The sequence below is a fragment of the Coregonus clupeaformis genome, unplaced genomic scaffold (genome assembly GCF_020615455.1).
Source record: "Coregonus clupeaformis isolate EN_2021a unplaced genomic scaffold, ASM2061545v1 scaf0263, whole genome shotgun sequence".
NCBI lineage: Eukaryota > Metazoa > Chordata > Actinopteri > Salmoniformes > Salmonidae > Coregonus > Coregonus clupeaformis.
The window spans coordinates 278787-303175 of record NW_025533718.1 but is presented as its reverse complement, the minus strand read 5'-3'; the positions used below and the strand labels follow the sequence as shown (position 1 = coordinate 303175).

The window sequence follows — 24389 nt, the reverse complement described above, 5'->3', positions numbered from 1 at the left end:
TGGACCTGGGTACTGTGAAAATGCCCCTTGTCTGGCATGTCTGGTGAGGAAAGTGTGTGTGTCAGTGCTGTGTGTAAGTTGACTATGCAAACAATTTGGAATTTCCAACACAATGTTTCTTATAAAAAGAAGAAGTGATGCAGTCTTTCCAAATGTTTTGGTACCCTTCCCCAGAGTTGTGCCGCGACACAATCCTGTCTCGGAGCACTACGGACAATTCCTTCGACCTCATAGCTAGGTTTTTGCTCTGACATGCACTGTCAACTGTGGGACCTTATATTGACAGGTGTGTGCCTTTCCAAATAATGCCCAATCAATTGAATTGACCACAGGTGGATTCCAATCAAGTTGTAGAAACGTCTCAAGAATGTTCAACGGAAACAGGATGCACCTGAGCTCAATTTCAATACCCTGTTCAAAGGCACTTAAATATTTTGTCTTGCCCATTCACTCTCTGAATGGCACACATACATAATCCATGTCTCAATTGTCTCAAGGCTTAAAAATCCTTCTTTAACCTGTCTCCTCCCCTTCATCTACACTGATTGAAGTGTATTTTTTAACAAGTGACATCAATAAGGGATCATAGAATTCACCTGGTCAGTCTATGTCATGGAAAGAGCAGGTGTTCTTAATGTTATGTCCGCTCAGTGTCTATATACTTGCTCCATATAATACAGGCCTGGTTTTAACTTTGATCAGATGGACTAGCAGCGAGTGGACAGGTTTTTATAGAAAATTTTATTCAACATACATTTCCCAGCAAAAAGGCAATATACAGGAGTAGTTTGTGGTACACTGCTGCTACACAGACGAGCATCAACTGGGAAAATACCAAATCAAGGAGGAGCAGGGGTGTGATCAGGACCGTATCCACAAAGTGTCTCAGAGGAGGAGTGCTGATCTAGCATCAGTTTAGACTTTTAGATCATAATGAATAAGCTTGTACGGCCAGATCATAGGTCGGCACTCCTACCCAAGACCCTTTGTGGATACGAGCCCGGATCTCATCTAGGAATTCCAGTAACTTACCCAAAATTCACTTGTTTTCCAGAAATCCCTGTTGGAAGATTCCCGGAATCAGAGGAGAACAATCAGGTAGTCTGGAATCCTCCAACTGGGATTTCTGGAAAACCTGGGAATTTTGGGAAAGTTACCGGTCCGTACCGCAGCTCGTCATCTTAAACTGAACCTTAACATCACTATTAGAACCAACTGGTGCCATTAGTTCAAACAGAAAGGAGAAAAGAAAACTGAACTAAAAAACAACAAGAATCTAAAGAATCAAGGAACCCTGAAAAAAATATATAACAAGGAATATGAACACCTGAATCTTTTCAATTTGTAGCCAACCAATAACAAAAGTTCTGTGTTTTCCATTTTACATGTTTGTTTTTTTTATGTTATTTTTTTATATACAATTTCAAATCTCTTCACAAAGCCAACTATGATGGCCTTTAAGGGGGGGGGGGGGGCATTCCACCTGTGCTTAAGAAAAATTCAGTGTGTTTGTTGTTCTAATAATAATAATTATAGCAACACTGGTTCTGCGTGTATATACGGTGAAACCAGATGGCTTGTTAATGGCCAAGGCTTCCTACTAAAGCAGCACTGCTCAGTCAAACTCACCCAGCACAAAACACCAGAGGATATACACCCCATCACAAACCCTCAGGGAGAGAGGGATGGAGGGAACGTAACAGGACAGGAAAACAGGAGGGAGAGGAACAGGAGGAGCAACGTAAATCAAAAAGTACAACCAAAGTTGACATTTACCAGTCCTGAGAAATGTCAAAGCTTTGATATGAAGTGTCAACGTGCAAGATGAAAGTACAGACGACTTACTCTTTTTACATTTATTTTAAACAGATGCTGTGGTTTTTTATTTTATTATACAAGAAGATATTGCAGAAAAAGACAAAAACGTATTTATTTTAAAGATGGAAACAGTTTGACTAGTTGACTAAAGGGGAGGGGGGGATATGAAGGGCACCACATCAGGACAACTAGTCTCAAGCCTCAACCCATCTGCGCTGGTTCTCTTCTTTAAAAAAAAAAGACCTAATCACCCTTATTTTCTGCAAATGACAACTTCTATCTTTTCTTTGCCTCGTCACCCGCCACTATATGCAGCAGCGCTCTTTACTTTTCGTAACAACTCTTATTATTAAAAACAAAACAAACAAAACATAAGTCTAGTAGTTCATCATCCTGTCCTGTCCTTTTTCTCCAAAGTAATTTATTTCTCCCAGACAAAAACAGGCAGTCAGAGTTAGAGAAGCCAAAAACCTAACAACCTCAAAAAAAGTAGAAGGGGGGTGGTGGTGTGGGGGGAGAGAGAGGGGTTTGGGGGAAGGAGGGGTGGGTGTGGTGTGGGGGGGGAGAGAGGGGTTTGGGGGAAGGGGGGTGGTGGTGGTGGTGGTGTGGGGGGATAGAGGTTCGGGAGGAAGGGGGGGTGGTGGTGGTGTGGGGGGATAGAGGTTTGGGAGGAAGGGGGGTGGTGGTGGTGTGGGGGGAGAGAGGTTTGGGAGGAAGTGGGGTGGTGGTGGTGTGGGGTGAAGGGAGAGGGGTTTGGGAGAAAAGGGGAGTGGGGTGGTGTGGGGGAAGCGAGAGAGGTTTGGGAGGAAGTGAGGTGGTGGGGTGGTGGTGTTGTGGGGGAGAGATAGATTTGGGAGGAAGGGGGGTGGGGGTGATGTGGGGGGAGAGAGAGGGGTTTGGGAGGAAGAGGTGGTATAGTTTCATCATCATCATCAGCAGCCTGCTAATGGATGGATGGATCCATGTGACAGAGACATCACGGTGTCTGTCTGTAGGGAGGTTAGAGCTGGAGGACACACACTTGGTTGGTTACAGTCTGTGGTTATGGTGGGTTAAGGAGGAGGAAGAGGAGGGAGGAGAGAGAGGAGAGAGGGAGGGAGGGTTGCTCAGTTGTGGATCTTGATAGCTTTCTCCAGGTAGGTGTAGCGCCCTCTCTTCGGGGCTTTGTTGAAGTGGTCCAGGCCTAACCAAGGTCGAGGGTGGGACATGTTACCTAGAGGGGAGAGGAGGAATGGTAGAAAACCATAGAACATAGTTAACATTCTGAGAGAGAGAGAGAAAGCGTGGTGGTGGTAGTATTAGTAGTAGTAGTAGCTGTAGTAGTATTTAGTAGTAGTAGTTAGTAGTGGTAGTAGTAGTAGTTAGTAGCGGTAGTAGTAGTAGTGGTGTTGTCACAATACCAGATGTTTTACTTTGATAGCGATACCAGGTTTAGTATTATAATATGCGATACCAAAACAATACTCAATACCAAAATGATACTCAATACCAAAATGACACCAAAACGATACGACACCAAAACGATACTCGATACCAAGTCACAGAATAACCACTGGGCTAATATGTTGATAACTGGTAGAACAAATAAAATAAGACATAGAATATCTTGTTATATATTAAATGCATTGCAAAAATAAAACACCATATTAAATAACAGAAAAATACCTTACATTTTCCTGATGCAAAACCATATCAGAAACTCAGCAGACAATTTTACAACTACATCTAAACTATTTTAAAATGTAATTTGAGACATAGGGTTAATAATATTGGGTCAAATTACATTAATTAGATCTATAATTCATTATAGCTAAATAATTGAATGTATTCAATTAATAGTTTAGTGACAAAACACACATTGAAACTAATTTCTGAAGCTTCTATATTGCAATAATCTACTCTACATGTCATAGAACTACAATCTAATTTACACAGCATACTACGATTCCCAGGGTGCATTTCATTTCCCAGGGTGCAATGCTCTGCCCAGGGCTGCTGGCTGGCTAGTGGCTACTGCTAGGAAGTCCAGACAAACGTGAAGTAGTCTAAATATACTGCGGTCAAGTTATGAGTGCATTTCACCTTACTTTTGGGTTGGGTAATCATATTATAATGCTCACATGTTCATGTCATGCTGAATATATGTTCATGTCATTGTCACCAAAAGAAATCTTCAAATTTAGTAGAATAATGACAACGTTACAATGTGATGTGTAAAATATTTTTATGTTGTCATTTTGGAACTAAACCTCCCTTGCACTGCACTGCTTTGTTCCACCTTTTATTTAGGTGGGCTGGACCTCGTCATCTGCTCTGTAATCAAAGTATTCCCATAGTTCACTTCTGCAGACATTTTGTCAACAAGCTGCAGGCGTGGAGTTTATGTTTTCATTTGAAGAAGCCATGCTGTCTACTGCCCCCTTGAGAAGACAAGTAGCCTGGCTAGCTACTGCCCCCTTGAGATTCAAACAAATTACTAGACAGACTGGATCCTCTCAATCCGTACATGACACGAGACATTTGACAGAAGTGTAGTACCGAACCGTTGTTCATGTTCTAGTCTCAGTTTTGGTATAGTAGTACTCAGTAGGGTACCTGGCTGTGGCTGGAAGTCTTTCAGGTTGACCTCGTACTCATCCTCAGTGATGTACTGATGCCGGCCCATCATCACTATCGCAAACTTGAACTGCAGACAAAACAAAGAACACAGTGAGTATTCATAAAGCAGTTTATACTCAACCCTCCTGGTTATAACTGCTCATCAAACAGGTCATAAAGCAGTTTATACTCAACCCTCCTGGTTATAACGGCTCTTGTTATGAGGAACAAAGCAATACTGGGGCGGTATTCATTATGCCAAACAGTAGCAAAACATTTTAAAAGGGAAAACTAAAACGGAAAACTGAAACAAGCGGTCCAGGTAGTCTCTCCCCGCTTCAGTTCGTTAAGTATCTAATGAACAGGACCCAGGTGTAAAGAGAGGTGAGCGAGAGAGAGAGAGAGAGAGAATCTGCAGGTTCCATGAAGTTGAATTTAAGACTTTTTAATGCCACTTGGAATGCAATTTAAATGCGCCACACACCTGCTAATATTCCTCTCCAGAAGTCAGCTCATGTTGGTGAAAAGTAGTAGTTTAGTGCTGGCCCTTTCACCAAAAGGCTACAGCCTACATGGCTCATATTATAAGGCAGGTGTGTCGTTATAGCAATGAGCCTTCTCCTGTAGCCTAATGGATATAGTAGCATAGTGGCCAGGCTATGGATGGCTGATGGATGTAGTAGCATAGTGGATAAGCTATAGATGGCTGATGGATATTGTAGCATAGTGGATAGGCTATAGATGGCTGAAGCATGGGGTTGCCCATCTGCATTTCTTTAGGCTACCCCAATGGGCTAATCATTAGCTAGATCACACTCTTAAGTGTTCAGAATTTTGGAATCGATACCAATACCAGCTTAGTATAATGATAGTTAATACCATAACGATACCACTGGGAAAAAAATGCCTTAAAGCACTGCTCAAACACATCCGAGTCAGCTTAACAAGGTCCTGTTGAGCAGTTGATTTGCCCAAACACATCTGAGTCAGCTTAACAAGGTCCTGTTGAGCAGTTGATTTGCCCAAACACATCTGAGTCAGCTTAACAAGGTCCTGTTGAGCAGTTGATTTGTAGAATCTGGTGTTAAAGTAGGGCTGGAACAAAAGCCTACACACCAGGTAACTCTCCTGGAGATCTTATACTAGAACATTAGAACATTAGACTACAACCAAGAAGTCTAATAAAATAATTCCCTCATTCAGTGAATTAGGTATCAAATGGCTATACTTAGCAGCGAGGTAGCTAAGCAGGAAGGTTCTAGACTGACTTACCAGTGCCAAGTAAGACATTAAAGAAGTTAGCTATTTAATCTAACATGTTCTGGGAATGTATGATGGATATTTTGATGTGCAACATGTCAAAATAGGATCCCGGATAATCAGATATTTTTGGCTCTTTAGAGGTTAATGTGCCTGCATGTTTTTAGTGAATATTGTCCTAGCCTATATGCTACATCATTCACCACCTGAGGAACTGGGAAATCAAAACACATTAGCTGTATTGCTAACTGTAAATATGATATCGCAATTACATACTCCGCTAGTAAAGCGGTGTTATTTCCTTTATATTGACAGTTGAGAAATAAATTGTTATACTCACATAAAGCTGAAACTACTATTTTTTTAACAACACTAACAGTAGTCGTTTTAACAACGGTATTTCCTGCAATTACATTCCCAAATTTTTTTCTCAACTATCAGTATGCTTGCGTGTTTCAAAACGCTCCCTTCACTCCTTGTGCAAAGTGGGGAGAGGGAGTGAGAGCCAGCAGCATCCCAGCCTTAGCTGGTGGACACCATGGAAAGAGAGAGAGCAATGAAGAGGGAGGAAGGAGAGAAAGAGAGAGGGAGGGAAGGAGAGAAAGAGAGAGGGAGGAAAGGAGAGAAGGTGAGAGGGAGGGAGGGGAGAAGGAGAGAGGCAGCGAAGGAGAGAGAGAGAGAGACTGAGGAAGATGAGGGAAGAAAGTACTGACCTTCTCAAACTCTTTCTCCTGGATTTCCAGCATGCTCTGAATCCTCCTCATCACATCCCTGAACGGCTCACCCTGAGAACACAGAGTTAGTCAAACACACACGTGAAAAACCCAGCAGCGTTGCAGTTCTTGACACAAACCGGTGCACCTGGCACCTACTACCATACCCTGTTCAAAGGCACTTAAATATGTTGTCTTGCCCATTCACCCTCTGAATGGCACACATACACAATCCATGTCTCAATTGTATCAAGGCTTAAAAATCCTTCTTTAACCTGTCTCCTCCCCTTCATCTACACGGATTGAAGTCGATTTAACAAGTGACATCAATAAGGGATCATAGCTTTCACCTGGTCAATATGTCATGGATAGAGCAGATGTTCTTAATGTTTTGTATACTTAGTGTATATCAGTGGTCACCAACATTTTTTTAAGAGTCAAGATCAATTTGAGCCAAAAAGCAGAGATATTTTTTGTTTTCTCCCCAATTACGATCTTGTCTCATCGCTGCAACTCCCCAATGGGCTCGGGAGAGGCGAAGATGGAGTCATGCGTCCTATGAAACATGACCCGCCTAACCACGCTCCTTAACACCCGCCAGCTTGACCCGGAAGCCAGCAGCACCAATGTGTCGGAGGAAACACTGTTCAACTGGCGACCGGGGTCAGCCTGCATGCACCTGGCCCACCACAAGGAGTCGCTAGAAGGCATGAGCCAAGTGAAGCCCCCCCCAGGCCAAACCCTCCCCTAACCCGGACGACGCTGGGCCAATTGTTCGCAGTCCTATGGGACTCCCGGCCACGGCCGGTTGTGGCACAGCCCGGGAATGAACCCGGGTCTGTAGTCAGAAATATTTTTAAACATGACTTATAAAAATGTAAGCCTATGCAACATTAACCTAATAAAAGAAAATCACAACATTACTAGGCTATGACCACTAGTATTATTATAGCTAGTAATATGATCATGTTTCTGATTCCCATTGTTCTTAGAATTATTACTATCATTAGTAGTATCATCATTATTAGTAGTAGTAATTGGTGAGGATCACAACCGAATAGTCGGTAAGATCCTAGTGGTGATTAAGGTGGCGAGGATGGTTATGGTCCTTACCAGCATTGGTATTTAGCCTATTTATTTTCCAACAGCAGTAACGGCAATCACTTGTCATTATTAACGTTATACTAATTATTCTTATTTTGTCTGTTATTTGGCTAATTTACAAATAGGAGCACCTCTCTTGGTCATGCCATAGGCTTAGGTTTTTGGCTGGGCAACAATGTAACAGGATTCATGGGACAGTCCATCTTTTTTTGGGCCTTGCCAAATCTGGGTTTTTAGGACGGTAAAGGAGCGTTACTGATAGTCTCAGGGACTACAGCCCTTTCTGGCATGGGGGAGGTTTTCACAGGAGGGATATTGGAAGACAATTGGAGTTTTACTTAGTCAGTTGCATCTACAGTGTGTTTAGAAGTGCATATATCATGGTACTGCTACTGGGAAAGAGGTCAGGTATTGATTCTGGGAAATATGGATAACAGCTTGGGCATCAAGGTGTTTTATTTTTGGTAGCAATTATACTGGCATGTATTATGGTAAGAATAACTGAAACGTACGTGTCTTTATGGTAAGTGGTGAAATAAGTATAGCTAGTTAGAATTGTAATGTTTAGCAGATTATAAAAAAGAATCAGTTACTTGGCTAAAAGAGGAATATCATATTTATTGTTTACACAGGAAACCCACTCCTAACCTAGTGAGATATACATGGAGGCTTAATCAAGCTAGTAGTCTTGACTACTTTCTTGTGTTCTTCTTTCTGGCACCAAAAGTTTAAAAGCGTTGATAGGAGACAGAACACGACCGGACCACCATCTAATTGGTATCAACATAAAACGTAAAGAATTTCCACGTTGGCGGGGAAATTTGAAATGCAATCAACTGGATGACAATCTGTTCTTAATAATTTCGAACTTACTTTTTCCCCACACGACATTGGTACAGCAGATCCCCTTATTGTATGGGACACGTTTAAAATGTTCTTTCAGAGGCCATTCAATACAATACCCATCATTAGGTCAAAAGAGATTAGACTATCAAACGAAAATAGAGGAGCCAACACCACAGGTAGATAGCAATAAAAACTGTCCCATAGAGGCACAAAACAAGCTAGAAGAAAATCTTATTCATGTTTAATTTATTACAAAAATAAAGGGAACAGGATGGAAAATCGTGAAAAATGCACTCATTTTCTTGAACATTCAACGTATAAATGCTACCAAAAAGAACTTGCAGAAACTCGTTACAAATGACAGAATCATCCATGATTCACCTAATTATATTATGAAAGAAGAAGCTAAATATTTTAGGCATATGTTTTCTTTTCAGATTCCTCTATGTCCGCTAAATTATGCTTCCTGTAAATATTTTTCCTAATAATAAAAATTTTAAATTAAAAACTGTACAGAAAGAATTGTGAAGGCCACATTACAGAGGAGGAACTTCTTGAGGCAATTAAATCCTTTCAGTCCGGAAAAACCCCTGGGCTTGATGGCATACCAGTAGAGGTATATCAAACCTTTGATCTACTCAAAATATCCATTATTAGCATGTTTTAACCACTCCTATTAAAATGGTAAGACTATCAGGTATTCAGCAAGAAGGTCTGATTTCACTATTACTGAAACAGGACCCAGGTGGTAAGTATAAAGTTCCAATCCTTAAAATAAAACTGGATTCCCCTTACACTTCAATGCTGTGATGCAAAAATCCTGGCAAAATGAATAGTGAATAGAATTAATAGCAGACGTCAAAAAGGCCTTTGATAAATCTTGGGGAATCTCTTGCACAATAGGTTAAAGTCATGTATAGCAACACCAGATGTAAAATAGTAAATAATGGTTACTTTTAAACTGCCCAGAGGAGTTAAACAAGGATGTCCATTGTCTCCATATTTATTTGTTATGGCCATTGAAATGCTCTCTTAAGATCAGATCGAACAATAACATCAAGGGTTTAGAAACCCATTGCCTAAAAACAAAAGTGTCAACGTATGCAGATGACTCAAGTTGATCTATTTATGAAAAATAAAATAAAATAAAAACACACTGATTAACTCCAATCATATCACAGTTTACGTATTTACTTACGGCGCTGCCTACTCCAGACGACGCGTCTTTCAAATTATATGAGCAAAACATATTTACATTTACTTGTAATGGTAAGCCATACTAAATTAAATGTGCTTATTTATATAATGAATATGTTTGGGGGACTGAAACGTAAATATTAAAGCATTTAACATCTCACTAAAAGCTTCACTAACACAAAAGTTATACTTGGTTCTCCAGCAGCAACATTTGTAGTTAATCCACAACACAAGACAGCATAACAGACATGCTTCAGTATTAGGCTGTCAGTCAACACACAGACACACATACGAAACACACCAGATCCAGTCAGTCAGACATAACAGTCACTCACACCAGATCCAGCCAGTCAGACAGAACAGTCACTCACACCAGATCCAGTCAGTCAGAACAGTCACTCACACCAGATCCAGCCAGTCAGTCAGAACAGTCACTCACACCAGATCCAGTCAGAACAGTCAGTCACACCAGATCCAGTCAGTCAGTCAGACAGAACAGTCACTCACACCAGGTCCAGTCAGTCAGACAGAACAGTCACTCACACCAGATCCAGTCAGAACAGTCACTCACACCAGATCCAGTCAGAACAGTCACTCACACCAGATCCAGTCAGAACAGTCAGACACACCAGATCCAGTCAGTCAGAACAGTCACTCACACCAGATCCAGTCAGAACAGTCACTCACACCAGATCCAGTCAGAACAGTCACTCACACCAGAACCAGTCAGTCAGTCAGACAGAACAGTCACTCACACCAGATCCAGTCAGTCAGACAGAACAGTCACTCACACCAGATCCAGTCAGTCAGAACAGTCAGTCACACCAGATCCAGCCAGTCAGTCAGAACAGTCAGTCACACCAGATCCAGTCAGAACAGTCAGTCACACCAGATCCAGTCAGTCAGTCAGACAGAACAGTCAGTCACACCAGATCCAGTCAGTCAGTCAGACAGAACAGTCACTCACACCAGATCCAGTCAGAACAGTCACTCACACCAGATCCAGTCAGAACAGTCACTCACACCAGATCCAGTCAGAACAGTCACTCACACCAGATCCAGTCAGAACAGTCACTCACACCAGATCCAGTCAGTCAGTCAGACAGAACAGTCACTCACACCAGATCCAGTCAGAACAGTCACTCACACCAGATCCAGTCAGAACAGTCACTCACACCAGATCCAGTCAGAACAGTCACTCACACCAGATCCAGTCAGAACAGTCACTCACACCAGATCCAGTCAGTCAGACAGAACAGTCACTCACACCAGATCCAGTCAGAACAGTCACTCACACCAGATCCAGTCAGAACAGTCACTCACACCAGATCCAGTCAGAACAGTCACTCACACCAGATCCAGTCAGTCAGTCAGACAGAACAGTCACTCACACCAGATCCAGTCAGTCAGACAGAACAGTCACTCACACCAGATCCAGTCAGTCAGAACAGTCACTCACACCAGATCCAGCCAGTCAGTCAGAACAGTCACTCACACCAGATCCAGTCAGAACAGTCAGTCACACCAGATCCAGTCAGTCAGTCAGACAGAACAGTCAGTCACACCAGATCCAGTCAGTCAGACAGAACAGTCACTCACACCAGATCCAGTCAGAACAGTCACTCACACCAGATCCAGTCAGAACAGTCACTCACACCAGATCCAGTCAGAACAGTCAGACACACCAGATCCAGTCAGTCAGAACAGTCACTCACACCAGATCCAGTCAGTCAGAACAGTCACTCACACCAGATCCAGTCAGAACAGTCACTCACACCAGATCCAGTCAGTCAGTCAGACAGAACAGTCACTCACACCAGATCCAGTCAGTCAGACAGAACAGTCACTCACACCAGATAAAGTCAGTCAGAACAGTCACTCACACCAGATCCAGCCAGTCAGTCAGAACAGTCACTCACACCAGATCCAGTCAGTCAGTCAGACAGAACAGTCAGTCACACCAGATCCAGTCAGTCAGTCAGACAGAACAGTCACTCACACCAGATCCAGTCAGAACAGTCACTCACACCAGATCCAGTCAGAACAGTCACTCACACCAGATCCAGTCAGTCAGAACAGTCAGACACACCAGATCCAGTCAGTCAGAACAGTCACTCACACCAGATCCAGTCAGTCAGAACAGTCACTCACACCAGATCCAGTCAGAACAGTCACTCACACCAGATCCAGTCAGAACAGTCACTCACACCAGATCCAGTCAGTCAGTCAGTCAGACAGAACAGTCACTCACACCAGATCCAGTCAGTCAGAACAGTCAGACACACCAGATCCAGTCAGTCAGAACAGTCACTCACACCAGATCCAGTCAGAACAGTCACTCACACCAGATCCAGTCAGAACAGTCACTCACACCAGATCCAGTCAGTCAGTCAGACAGAACAGTCACTCACACCAGATCCAGTCAGTCAGACAGAACAGTCACTCACACCAGATCCAGTCAGTCAGAACAGTCAGTCACACCAGATCCAGCCAGTCAGTCAGAACAGTCACTCACACCAGATCCAGTCAGAACAGTCAGTCACACCAGATCCAGTCAGTCAGTCAGACAGAACAGTCAGTCACACCAGATCCAGTCAGTCAGTCAGACAGAACAGTCACTCACACCAGATCCAGTCAGAACAGTCACTCACACCAGATCCAGTCAGAACAGTCACTCACACCAGATCCAGTCAGTCAGTCAGACAGAACAGTCACTCACACCAGATCCAGTCAGAACAGTCACTCACACCAGATCCAGTCAGAACAGTCACTCACACCAGATCCAGTCAGAACAGTCACTCACACCAGATCCAGTCAGAACAGTCACTCACACCAGATCCAGTCAGTCAGTCAGACAGAACAGTCACTCACACCAGATCCAGTCAGAACAGTCACTCACACCAGATCCAGTCAGAACAGTCACTCACACCAGATCCAGTCAGAACAGTCACTCACACCAGATCCAGTCAGTCAGTCAGACAGAACAGTCACTCACACCAGATCCAGTCAGTCAGACAGAACAGTCACTCACACCAGATCCAGTCAGTCAGAACAGTCACTCACACCAGATCCAGCCAGTCAGTCAGAACAGTCACTCACACCAGATCCAGTCAGAACAGTCAGTCACACCAGATCCAGTCAGTCAGTCAGACAGAACAGTCAGTCACACCAGATCCAGTCAGTCAGACAGAACAGTCACTCACACCAGATCCAGTCAGAACAGTCACTCACACCAGATCCAGTCAGAACAGTCACTCACACCAGATCCAGTCAGAACAGTCAGACACACCAGATCCAGTCAGTCAGAACAGTCACTCACACCAGATCCAGTCAGTCAGAACAGTCACTCACACCAGATCCAGTCAGAACAGTCACTCACACCAGATCCAGTCAGAACAGTCACTCACACCAGATCCAGTCAGTCAGTCAGACAGAACAGTCACTCACACCAGATCCAGTCAGTCAGACAGAACAGTCACTCACACCAGATAAAGTCAGTCAGAACAGTCACTCACACCAGATCCAGCCAGTCAGTCAGAACAGTCACTCACACCAGATCCAGTCAGAACAGTCAGTCACACCAGATCCAGTCAGTCAGTCAGACAGAACAGTCAGTCACACCAGATCCAGTCAGTCAGTCAGACAGAACAGTCACTCACACCAGATCCAGTCAGAACAGTCACTCACACCAGATCCAGTCAGAACAGTCACTCACACCAGATCCAGTCAGTCAGAACAGTCAGACACACCAGATCCAGTCAGTCAGAACAGTCACTCACACCAGATCCAGTCAGTCAGAACAGTCACTCACACCAGATCCAGTCAGAACAGTCACTCACACCAGATCCAGTCAGAACAGTCACTCACACCAGATCCAGTCAGTCAGTCAGTCAGACAGAACAGTCACTCACACCAGATCCAGTCAGTCAGAACAGTCAGACACACCAGATCCAGTCAGTCAGAACAGTCACTCACACCAGATCCAGTCAGAACAGTCACTCACACCAGATCCAGTCAGAACAGTCACTCACACCAGATCCAGTCAGTCAGTCAGACAGAACAGTCACTCACACCAGATCCAGTCAGTCAGACAGAACAGTCACTCACACCAGATCCAGTCAGTCAGAACAGTCAGTCACACCAGATCCAGCCAGTCAGTCAGAACAGTCACTCACACCAGATCCAGTCAGAACAGTCAGTCACACCAGATCCAGTCAGTCAGTCAGACAGAACAGTCAGTCACACCAGATCCAGTCAGTCAGTCAGACAGAACAGTCACTCACACCAGATCCAGTCAGAACAGTCACTCACACCAGATCCAGTCAGAACAGTCACTCACACCAGATCCAGTCAGAACAGTCACTCACACCAGATCCAGTCAGAACAGTCACTCACACCAGATCCAGTCAGTCAGTCAGACAGAACAGTCACTCACACCAGATCCAGTCAGAACAGTCACTCACACCAGATCCAGTCAGAACAGTCACTCACACCAGATCCAGTCAGAACAGTCACTCACACCAGATCCAGTCAGAACAGTCACTCACACCAGATCGTCAGTCAGTCAGACAGAACAGTCACTCACACCAGATCCAGTCAGAACAGTCACTCACACCAGATCCAGTCAGAACAGTCACTCACACCAGATCCAGTCAGAACAGTCACTCACACCAGATCCAGTCAGTCAGTCAGACAGAACAGTCACTCACACCAGATCCAGTCAGTCAGACAGAACAGTCACTCACACCAGATCCAGTCAGTCAGAACAGTCACTCACACCAGATCCAGCCAGTCAGTCAGAACAGTCACTCACACCAGATCCAGTCAGAACAGTCAGTCACACCAGATCCAGTCAGTCAGTCAGACAGAACAGTCAGTCACACCAGATCCAGTCAGTCAGACAGAACAGTCACTCACACCAGATCCAGTCAGAACAGTCACTCACACCAGATCCAGTCAGAACAGTCACTCACACCAGATCCAGTCAGAACAGTCAGACACACCAGATCCAGTCAGTCAGAACAGTCACTCACACCAGATCCAGTCAGTCAGAACAGTCACTCACACCAGATCCAGTCAGAACAGTCACTCACACCAGATCCAGTCAGAACAGTCACTCACACCAGATCCAGTCAGTCAGTCAGACAGAACAGTCACTCACACCAGATCCAGTCAGTCAGACAGAACAGTCACTCACACCAGATAAAGTCAGTCAGAACAGTCACTCACACCAGATCCAGCCAGTCAGTCAGAACAGTCACTCACACCAGATCCAGTCAGAACAGTCAGTCACACCAGATCCAGTCAGTCAGTCAGACAGAACAGTCAGTCACACCAGATCCAGTCAGTCAGTCAGACAGAACAGTCACTCACACCAGATCCAGTCAGAACAGTCACTCACACCAGATCCAGTCAGAACAGTCACTCACACCAGATCCAGTCAGTCAGAACAGTCAGACACACCAGATCCAGTCAGTCAGAACAGTCACTCACACCAGATCCAGTCAGTCAGAACAGTCACTCACACCAGATCCAGTCAGAACAGTCACTCACACCAGATCCAGTCAGAACAGTCACTCACACCAGATCCAGTCAGTCAGTCAGTCAGACAGAACAGTCACTCACACCAGATCCAGTCAGTCAGAACAGTCAGACACACCAGATCCAGTCAGTCAGAACAGTCACTCACACCAGATCCAGTCAGTCAGAACAGTCACTCACACCAGATCCAGTCAGTCAGAACAGTCACTCACACCAGATCCAGTCAGAACAGTCACTCACACCAGATCCAGTCAGTCAGAACAGTCACTCACACCAGATCCAGTCAGTCAGAACAGTCACTCACACCAGATCCAGTCAGAACAGTCACTCACACCAGATCCAGTCAGAACAGTCACTCACACCAGATCCAGTCAGAACAGTCACTCACACCAGATCCAGTCAGTGAGACAAACATGAAACGGAGTAAGACAACACACACCTGTCTGATCTTCAGCAGGAAAGGGATACCGAACGTTCCAAAGACCTCCTTGTGGAAATGTGCGACGGGAATCAACATCTCAGTGTCTTTATCCAGGTCCACCTGGTCCAGAGGAAGTTCCTAGAGAGAGAGAGAGAGAGAGAGAGAGAGAGAGAGAGAGAGAGAGAGGAATCAACATCAGTGTCTTTATCCAGGTCCACCTGGTCCAGAGGAAGTTCCTAGAGAGAGTGAGCGAGCAAGAGGTTAGGAGGAGAGGAGGAACGTACCTCTATTCTGAAGGTACGGCTGGCGGCGGGAGATAAACATTCTAACAGCTCGTCCTCCTGGTGAACCCCAATGATCTTATAGCTTACTATCTCCAACAGCCTGGAGAGAGGGAGGGAGAGAGAGAGGGAGGGGGGGGAGAGAGAGGGAGGGGGGGGAGAGAGAGGGAGGGAGGGGAGAGAGAGGGAGGGAGGGGAGAGAGAGAGAGAGAGAGAGAGAGGGAGAGAGAGGGGGGAGAGAGAGGGGGGAGAGAGAGAGGGAGGGAGGAAGGGGGAGAGGTTAGAGGCAGGGTGGAGAAAAGTAGAGAACAGCAGCAGTCTTGTATAATAATAGCATTGAATAACCACTGGATGTAATACAGGCCTGACCACCAGAGGGCAGCACTGTTGTGACACTGTCACTCACACCCTCTCTCTGCTTACCGGAGCTTCTCTGATCCTTTGTCGGAGAGCTCCACAGCTTTTTTACATTCCTCCAGCAGGTCCCGGACACAGCCGTGTTTATCTGGGTAGAGAGTGATCTCCTGGAGGGAGAGGTAGTTATGAAAATCCTTTATTCACCATCACGGTCAAAGGTTAGAAAGCATGTGTGAGATCAAATTTTTCATACGAGGTAACAGTACAGAATGTCACCTTTTATTTGAGGGTATTTTCATACACATCTGTTTTTGAAATGAATGTACTTTATACATCTTGTCTCCCCATTTAAAGAAGTCATAAGTATTGGGTCAAATTCACTTGTGTATTAAAGCAGTCAAAGTGTAGTATTTGATGTATTAAAGCAGTCAAAGTGCAGAATTTGGTCCCATATTCCTAGCACGTAACGACTACATCAAGCTTGTGACTACCAACTTGTTGGATGAATTTACTGCTTGTTTTGGTGAAACATAAAAGAAAAGATCATGCCCCGACCCCCACCTCTCACCATTACCAATAACAGGGGAGCATTTTGGGGGGGTATGTTCTTTACCCATGATTTTGGGGGTATGAGTGATCATTATTATTCATGATTCATTCATGATTATCCATAATCATGGTAGCATCCACATTAATGTAGTTTCGAAACATATAATATTGTTATTTACAATAAAAATGACACAATACATGATTTACTCTTCAGTTGCTATTGGGAAAACAAGCAGCAAATTCATCCAACAAGTTGGTAGTCACAAGCTTGATGTAGTCATCGTGTGCTAGGAATATGGGACCAAATACTACACTTTTGACTATTTTAATACACCAAATACTTGACACCTTCAAATGGGGGGACTAGATACATAAAGAGCTTTAATTTGTTAACGGTAAAACAGATATGTATGAAAATACCCTCAAATAAAAGGTGACATTATGTTCTGTTGCCTCAGAAAACATTTGATCTCAAATTCAAAATGCTGGAGTATATAGTCAACTTAAAAGTCTTAGCTTCACTGTCTATATAAATAGGGAGGAGAGTGTGTGTGTGTTACCTCTTCTCTGTATTGGCTGTTGAGCAGGGAGGGGAGTGTGTGTGTGTTACCTCTTCTCTGTATTGGCTGTTGAGCAGGGAGGGGAGTGTGTGTGTGTGTTACCTCCTCTCTGTATTGGCTGTTGAGCAGGCCGGGGAGTGTGTGTGTGTTACCTCCTCTCTGTATTGGCTGTTGAGCAGGGAGGGGAGTGTGTGTGTTACCTCCTCTCTGTATTGGCTGTTGAGCCATATGGACTTGAAGCTCCTCCTGTTCTCAAAGTCTGTGATCTTCATCTTCAACTGAGAGGAGAGACAACATTAACAGTCAGTACACACACAGACACAGGTACACACACGATGTCAACCTTTGTCCTATCATGATTATGTACCCAGAAAACATTGTGATATGCCATCGCCCCCTATTGGACAACCCAATTTATTTTTAATTTATTTTTTATATAGTAAAAGATTAAGCTAAAACAACAGTTGGGCTATAGCGCGAAATCGAATGCAACTGGACGAATCACGACGAAATATAATGTTGAATGACTGGACGAATCATGATGAAAGATAATGTTGTTGACAGCCTGGGCGAAACATGAGGAAAGACAATGTTGTTGACAGCCTGGGCGAATCATGAGGAAAGATAATGTTGTTGACAGCCTGGGCGAATCATGAGGAAAGAATGTTGTTGACAGCCTGGGCGAATCATAAGGAAAGAATGTTGTTGACAGCCTGGGCGAATCATGAGGAAAGATAATGTTGTTGACAGCCTGGACAGAGGCTGAGTGCAGCCACATCTTCTCTAATATCCCTTTCTGGTGGAGGAGCTTCAGCATGGAACAGGTGTGTGTGTGTGTGTGTGTGTGTGTGTGTGTGTGTGTGTGTGTGTGTGTGTGTGGCGCACTGTGATGGAGCAGTGATGAGGGACGGGCCATAAGCCATCAAGGAAACGCTTCTTTTGAAATCAATGAAAGCTGCTTTATTGCCCGTGTTGCGCTCGAGTTGCGTCACGTCCAGTGTCCAAGCTCAAGAATCGGCGAGGTTCAATTCTCGATGGCTGACGCACACATTCATTCCATCTTGTGAATTGAAGTGAGAAATAAAGTTGATTTTGGTTGCATATGGCCTCCACCAGCCACCACTGGCTATGGCCTCCACCAGCCACCACTGGCTATGGCCTCCACTGGCTATGGCCTCCACCAGCCACCACTGGCTATGGCCTCCACTGGCTATGGCCTCCACCAGCCACCACTGGCTATGGCCTCCACCAGCCACCACTGGCTATGGCCTCCACTGGCTATGGCCTCCACCAGCCACCACTGGCTATGGCCTCCACCAGCCACCACTGGCTATGGCCTCCACTGGCTATGGCCTCCACCAGCCACCACTGGCTATGGCCTCCACCAGCCACCACTGGCTATGGCCTCCACCAGCCACCACTGGCTATGGCCTCCACCAGCCACCACTGGCTATTGTACTACAATTTATGAAGTCAAGAAGCTACTACTACTAGCTAGATATATTGATCAGCTAGGTTCACATTGTAAACAAAAGCAACTTGTGTAATTAGAGGATCATTGAGTCCAACCACTAGCAACAATTTAATGAGTACCTGCTGAAAACTCTCCCCTTTGCTCCTCTCTCAAAACAACACGCTCTGTGTAGCAGGTAAAACACCCCACTACCACTATCAGATTAGAGCCATGAGGGAGACTAGGCATCTACCACTATCAGATTAGAGCATAAGGGAGACTAGGCATCTACCACTATCAGATTAGAGCATAAGGGAGACTAGGCATCTACCACTATCAGATTAGAGCCATAAGGGAGACTAGGCATCTACCACTATCAGATTAGCGCTATAAGGGAGACTAGGCATCTACCACTCTCAGATTAGAGCCATAAGGGAGACTAGGCATCTACCACTATTAGATTAGAGCATACCACTATCACTATCAGATTAGAGCCATAAAGGAGACTAGGCATCTACCACCCCACTACCACTATCAGATTAGAGCCATCAGGGAGACACAGCATCTACCACTATCAGATTAGAGCCATAAGGGAGTCTAGGTATCTACCACCCCACTACCACTATCAGATTAGAGCCATCAGGGAGACACAGCATCTACCACTATCAGATTAGAGCCATAAGGGAGACTAGGCATCTACCACCCCACTACCACTATCAGATTAGAGCCATAAAGGAGACTAGGCATCTACCACTATCAGATTAGAGCATAAGGGAGCCTAGGCATCTACCACTATCAGATTAGAGCATAAGGGAGTCTAGGCATCTACCACTATCAGATTAGAGCCATAAGGGAGACTAGGCATCTACCACCCCACTAACACTACCAGATTAGAGCCATAAGGGAGACTAGGCATCTACCACTATCAGATTAGAGCATAAGGGAGTCTAGGCATCTACCACTATCAGATTAGAGCCATAAGGGAGACTAGGCATCTACCACTATCAGATTAGAGCATAAGGGAGACTAGGCATCTACCACTATCAGATTAGAGCATAAGGGAGACTAGGCATCTACCACTATCAGATTAGAGCCATAAGGGAGACTAGGCATCTACCACTCTCAGATTAGAGCATAAGGGAGACTAGGCATCTACCACTATCAGATTAGAGCCATAAGGGAGACTAGGCATCTACCACTATTAGATTAGAGCATAAGGGAGACTAGGCATCTACCACACCACTATCACTATCAGATTAGAGCCATAAAGGAGACTAGGCATCTACCACCCCACTACCACTATCAGATTAGAGCATAAAGGAGACTAGGCATCTACCTCTATCAGATTAGAGCCATAAGGGAGTCTAGGTATCTACCACCCCACTACCACTATCAGATTAGAGCCATCAGGGAGACACAGCATCTACCACTATCAGATTAGAGCCATAAGGGAGACTAGGCATCTACCACCCCACTACCACTATCAGATTAGAGCCATAAAGGAGACTAGGCATCTACCACTATCAGATTAGAGCATAAGGGAGCCTAGGCATCTACCACTATCAGATTAGAGCATAAGGGAGTCTAGGCATCTACCACTATCAGATTAGAGCCATAAGGGAGACTAGGCATCTACCACCCCACTAACACTACCAGATTAGAGCCATAAGGGAGACTAGGCATCTACCACTATCAGATTAGAGCATAAGGGAGTCTAGGCATCTACCACTATCAGATTAGAGCCATAAGGGAGACTAGGCATCTACCACTATCAGATTAGAGCATAAGGGAGACTAGGCATCTACCACTATCAGATTAGAGCCATAAGGGAGACTAGGCATCTACCACTATCAGATTAGAGCATAAGGGAGTCTAGGCATCTACCACTATCAGATTAGAGCCATAAGGGAGCCGAGGCATCTACCACCCCACTAACACTACCAGATTAGAGCCATAAGGGAGACTAGGCATCTACCACTATCAGATTAGAGCATAAGGGAGACTAGGCATCTACCACTATCAGATTAGAGCCATAAGGGAGACTAGGCATCTACCACTACCAGATTAGAGCCATAAGGGAGACTAGGCATCTACCACTACCAGATTAGAGCCATAAGGGAGACTAGGCATCTACCACTATCTGATTAGAGCCATAAGGGAGACTAGGCATATACCTCTATCAGATTAGAGCCATAAGGGAGACTAGGCATCTACCACTACCAGATTAGAGCCATAAGGGAGTATAGGCATCTACCACTACCAGATTAGAGCCATAGGGGAGACTAGGCATCTACCACTATCTGATTAGAGCCATAAGGGAGACTAGGCATCTACCACTATCAGATTAGAGCCATAAGGGAGACTAGGCATCTACCACTATCAGATTAGAGCCATAAGGGAGACTAGGCATCTACCACTATCAGATTAACTGATTGACTATGCTACCTCTCACTGGTCAGCGTGTGAAGCTGGGTTCAGTTTGACTAGGCTACCTCTCACTGGTCAGCGTGTGAAGCTGGGCTCAGTTTGACTAGGCTACCTCTCACTGGTCAGCGTGTGAAGCTGGGCTCAGTGCTCAGTTTGACTAGGCTACTGATATTGCCTAGGGGATGTTCTCCATGCAAAATAACTTGTAGATCAATGACGGTCAACACAGTGACAGGTTTAGTTCCACACTGAAGGACACATCAGCTGTCACAAAAGATGAGGTATAGAATGTAATATGAGCAAAAAGTATATATATGATTCGGAACGTTTGAATGGATTTTCTGACCGATGCATGCTACATTTGGACGGGTTTGGGGTCCGCAGAACGATTAACTTGTATCTTAAACATTTGAATGGGGACCGAAAGGGAATGTGACTTGTGTGCTGCTCTGCTGTGCACTGAGATACGCCGTTCTACACTGTGACGCCCCAGTCAAGTTTAAATAGGCTCAACCATCCGCTGTCACATCACTATGTCATCACCATCGATGATGACTGTCAATCATATCGCCCTACAGGTACACACACACAGACCTGTTGGTAGTATAGTTTCTTGGGCTGACGTGGTTTGAAGAACTGCAGCAGATCTCGGAGAGTTCCTTCATAGTTGTGTCTGAGAGGATTCCCAGGTCCGTCTCTGTACCTGCCCAGAGAGGACAGGAGAGGGGGAGGAGAGAGGAGGAGTAGAGAAGGAGGGGAAGGAGAGAGGGAGGAGGAGTGGAGAAGGAGGAGGAGAGTGAGGGACAAGGGGAGGAGGAGGAGAGACAGAGGGGGACAGGGGGAGGAGAGACAGAGGGGGACAGGGGAGGAGAGACAGAGGGGGACAGGGGGAGGAGGAGAGACAGAGGGGGACGGGGGAGGAGGAGGAGAGACAGAGGGGGACGGGGGAGGAGGAGGAGAGACAGAGGGGGACGGGGGAGGAGGAGGAGAGACAGAGGGGGACGGGGGAGGAGGAGGAGAGACGGAGGGGGACGGGGGAGGAGGAGGAGAGACGGAGGGGGACGGGGGAGGAGGAGGAGAGACAGAGGGGGACAGGGGGAGGAGAGACAGAGGGGGACAGGGGGAGGAGGAGGAGAGACAGAGGGGGACAGGTTACTCAACAAGTCAACTTGGTGCTTCAAAGGTTTATACCTGTACTGACTCAGTCTGGCACAGGTGAAACAGGAGTGTGTGTCCGTGTTTGTCCGTCCATGTGTGTGTGACTGCAGTCCTACCCCTGGGATTTGAAGAACTGAAGGAGCATGGGATCTGTGTTCAACCTCTGAGCCACCGTCTTCGCCACCTGACAGACAGACACAATAAAGAGAATATCCAGTACTGTTGTATACTTTATAGCCAGTAGCTCTGAAAGTAGCACTCATGAGCCAGAAGTGGTCCCAGAAAACTACGTCACTACGTGCACCACGTCATTGCTCTCTCTCTCTCGCTACTGTGTCCACTGAGCCCGCCCTGCAACCGCATTGGATAACACTGGGCTGGCCTCTTGCTAGCTGTCACTCAAATGCGAGGGGCGGAAGCTCATTGGCTAGAACTCGAAATACTAGGGAACTGGCCCATGGGGTGGTAGGGAATATGGTGTGGCACAGCTTCAAGAAAACAGTCACTTTCAAACTAGGGATTTCGTGCCTAATTGAGGTAAGGCAGTAATTCTGCTCATAGATTATGCATGTATGAACTACACATTGACACATCCAGTCCAAAGCAGGAGGTAAAAAAAATACTTTCTTAGTTGCCAAAGTACCAGAGCATGTCTTTAACTCACACTAGCTCTGTTGAACAATACCCAAATATTGAAGGAACAGTCACGGGTAAACTAACGCAGATACAAGATAGTGCGACCTCTTGCTGACCTGGAAGTAGTTCATCCTGTTGGAGAGTGTGACGACGAAGCCGGGGTCGTTGTGGATGGTCTTGTCACAGAAGATGACGTCCACTCTGTGGTAGAGGTCTCGGAAGTAGTCTTTGGCTGTAGGCAGCTCACTGCTGTCGTTCTCTGGGTCATCTCTGCAGGGAGGGAGGGAGAGAGACACAAACAGACAGACATTAGCTGGGAGAGGCTCGTCAATACGGTACGGAATTCTCCAAACACAATTGATGGGTGTGACGAGCATTACATTTTCTACAACAGGGCTCTCCCAACCCTGTTCCTAGAGAGATACCCTCCTGTAGGTTTTAACTCAAACCCTGTTCCTGGAGAGATACCCTCCTGTAGGTTTTAACTCCAACCCTGTTCCTGAAGAGCTATCTACCCTCCTGTAGGTTTTTGTTAGATTCCCGGGACCACCCTTATGTAAAACATTTATGCACGCATGACTAAGTGGCTTCGGATAAAAGTGTCTGCTAAATGGCATCATTGTCAAGCCTTTTGATTCATGTGTGTGTTAGTGCTCTAAGGGGCTAGTGCTCTAAGGGGCTAGTAGTCTAAGGGGTTAGTAGTCTAAGGGGTTAGTGCTCAAACGGGTTGGCATGTTGGATGAACTTACTTCTGGAAGACTATGATATCTCCATCCATGAGTTCGTCCAGGGCCTTGTCCAGTGACACGTCGTAGTCCTGTATCCGCTCTGTTAAATTAGGCTTCACTTCCTGGAACACAGACACATGGGAGATAGAGGATGTTAGACCTGTGTGTGTGTGGATAAGTGTTAGACCTGTGTGTGTGTGTGGATAAGTGTTAGACCTGTGTGTGTTTCTCACCTCATAGAGGATAAGGTTAGTCTCCTGTTGAAACCCTGCTCTCTCACACATGACAGGCAACAGGTCTCCTGGTAGAGAAAACAGCATACATTTAACACTGCTTTACATACACACACACCCCATTTCAACACTCTGATGCTACTCCACATGCACCACAGGGTTCTCCCCAGAAGGAGGTGCTGCTGAGTAAGGAGGGGGAGGCCTGGAGGGACCCCTTTAGGAATCACATTAACCCCCCCTAACTGCCCTTTCCTGCAATCTAGAGCCTTAAATGATAACAGATTAAGTAGTTACATAGTGGCGCAACCAGTCCACAAGGTGGCACAGCACCCCACTTACGTATTGTTAGAGGAGGACCCTGCACCATTCAGCCCAGACACAGGAGGGTCCTGACATATTTTTAGGGGAGGACCCTGCACCATTCAGCCCAGACACAGGAGGGTCCTGACATATTTTTAGGGGAGGACCCTGCACCATTCAGCCCAGACACAGGAGGGTCCTGATATATT

At 45.5% G+C, this 24389-nt stretch overlaps 1 protein-coding gene across 3 annotated transcripts in view; it reads right to left on the bottom strand.

Moving 5' to 3' along the window:
- Positions 1–2658: 2658 nt before the first annotated feature.
- Positions 2659–24389, bottom strand: part of LOC121556141 (ubiquitin carboxyl-terminal hydrolase 7) — a 46004-nt gene continuing 24273 nt past the window's right edge. For 2 of the 3 annotated variants that reach the window (XM_041870028.2, XM_041870030.2), the window contains exons 20-31: positions 23881–23948; positions 23669–23769; positions 23036–23189; positions 22400–22467; positions 21720–21828; positions 17446–17523; positions 16203–16303; positions 15783–15882; positions 15517–15636; positions 6390–6461; positions 4414–4504; positions 2659–3031 (exon numbers count right to left, since the gene is read on the bottom strand). In XM_041870028.2, the coding sequence (XP_041725962.2) occupies positions 2925–3031; positions 4414–4504; positions 6390–6461; positions 15517–15636; positions 15783–15882; positions 16203–16303; positions 17446–17523; positions 21720–21828; positions 22400–22467; positions 23036–23189; positions 23669–23769; positions 23881–23948 (1169 nt within the window). In that variant the 3' untranslated portion in view covers positions 2659–2924. The remainder of the gene's footprint in view (positions 3032–4413; positions 4505–6389; positions 6462–15516; positions 15637–15782; positions 15883–16202; positions 16304–17445; positions 17524–21719; positions 21829–22399; positions 22468–23035; positions 23190–23668; positions 23770–23880; positions 23949–24389) is intronic. The other variant, XM_041870029.2, reaches the window with a different exon arrangement.